At 40.1% G+C, this 1,830-nt stretch overlaps 1 protein-coding gene across 1 annotated transcript in view; it reads right to left on the bottom strand.

Moving 5' to 3' along the window:
- The window catches only part of LOC137974403 (lactadherin-like), a 50,142-nt gene extending 48,535 nt beyond the window's left edge, over nucleotides 1-1,607 (bottom strand). Inside the window, exon 1 of the mRNA XM_068821359.1 lies at nucleotides 1,502-1,607. Coding sequence (XP_068677460.1) covers nucleotides 1,502-1,559 — 58 coding nt within the window. The 5' untranslated portion in view covers nucleotides 1,560-1,607. The remainder of the gene's footprint in view (nucleotides 1-1,501) is intronic.
- Between the last annotated feature and the right edge of the window lie 223 nt (nucleotides 1,608-1,830).

Raw genomic sequence — 1,830 nt, forward strand, 5'->3', positions numbered from 1 at the left:
AAACAAGTTTTATTTTATAGTTAGCTTTTATGTTCTTTTCGCTAATTTCGTATGCTTTCGTTGGGGGTGGGGGGTGGAGGTAAGCTTAATTGAGATGTTCAGTCAGTTTTACTATTGAACGCCCCACTCTTCCTTTTGCCGATGTTTTTGCCTGACTTAAATCTTAAATGACAGGTAACGTGACGAAAAAAATCCGTACTTTCTTCCTGTACACGAAGTGTGCAATCCTTTATTTTAAAAAAATATATTCTTGACCCTGAATGCATTCTTTCAATTTTTTTTTCTTATGCTTGATTGTAAGAAGACCTGTTCTAATCAATATTATTTAACTAAACAATTATTTGATTGGCGTAATTCTAAAGCATTTTGAATTGTTCACTCGGTTTTATCCCGTTTCGCGCACCGAAAATTGTTTCTTGCTTTCCCAAGACCTTACAGAACAAAAATGTTCCATACAGCTCCTCTTTTGGTCTTTTGGCTAAGGAGCGTTCTTCCGACAGTGTAGCACACTAAGACCAAATGGAAAATTCTCTGGTAACTTATGGGTTCAACAAAGATAGAGAAGGAATCGAACACCTTAAGTGGATCAGCGATCTCTGTTCTCTGCACAGTCTTCAGGTAAACTAGACGCTCGATGAGCGTACACTGGGTTGCCTGTGGTACGTGTTACTCAAAAACAGAAGGGTTTGAGTTCGGTGGTATTGAACTGCAGCGTTCCAGTCAATTTTTTCAAGTCAGGGGTCATAAAGATCATTTAAGGGGTCACCCAGAAGTCGTGCCAGCAGAGGCCCTTTGGCTCACACGTTGATACGACGGAACAGATCTTTGTCTGAGGTTAAAAACTTGGCTACCAGCCTATTAATCATTAATATTTTGACAGAAACAAAAAAAAGAAAACCTGTCATGTTTAGAAAAAATAGGCACGCATCGCGTACGTGTGGTAGTGCAGTAACACAGCGCTTTATTCCATATAGGCCACTTTGGAAAATACGATAATAATCATTGTCTGTCCCCCCAAATTTTGCATAAGCATTGTTTCCAGTTCTCTTGGGACTTACAACGTTCCCAAGAGAAAATAAAAACAATGCTTATGCAAAATTTCCAAAGTAGCCTATTGTCAACTGAGCTTTGTCTTCCAGGATATTCACGTTCAATATGTAGCTCTAATAGTACACGATATTGTTTTGGTATTGTATATCATTGTTGTGTCATGGTAAAAGTCTTAGGTAAATATCCCTGCCCGGCGGGCGTAGTATGTAGATGGGTGACCTAAAAAATATACCACTTCGCAACAGAAGCATAGGACAGAAAATTCTATTTTAATGCCCAAAAATGCGAACAAAGCAAGGTACAGATTTTGAGCGCTTGCTTTATGCAAAACAAATATTGAAGCAAAAGTGAATAAATATTGATACACAGTTTTTAGGAAGAGCAGAAGGTAGTTTTAGGGATGGTCGATCGAGAATAAAATATTTTGCCATCAACAACAACATTTCTGTACCTTGCTTCTCTCTATCTCTATATCTCTTCGTGCCATAAGGCACATGAGGCTTTGACATTCTCTTTCCATCCACTTCGGTTTGCTGCTAAAGCTCTGACAGTCGTCCATGATTGCCACCCAGCTACTCGTCTTTCGTCTTCAACCATTCTCCTCCATGTTGTTTTCGGTCGACCTGGTCTCCTCCTCCCTTCTGGCCTCAACTCCAATGCTGTAACACAGTGCTCCTCTCTGTTCTTCCTCAATATATGCCCGATCCAATTCCATCTTCGGCGTCTGATCTCATCACTCGTTCTGTTCACTCCTGTGGTCTCCTGAATTTGTTGGTGCGA

The sequence above is a fragment of the Montipora foliosa genome, chromosome 10 (assembly GCF_036669935.1).
Source record: "Montipora foliosa isolate CH-2021 chromosome 10, ASM3666993v2, whole genome shotgun sequence".
NCBI classification, from domain to species: Eukaryota; Metazoa; Cnidaria; class Anthozoa; order Scleractinia; family Acroporidae; genus Montipora; species Montipora foliosa.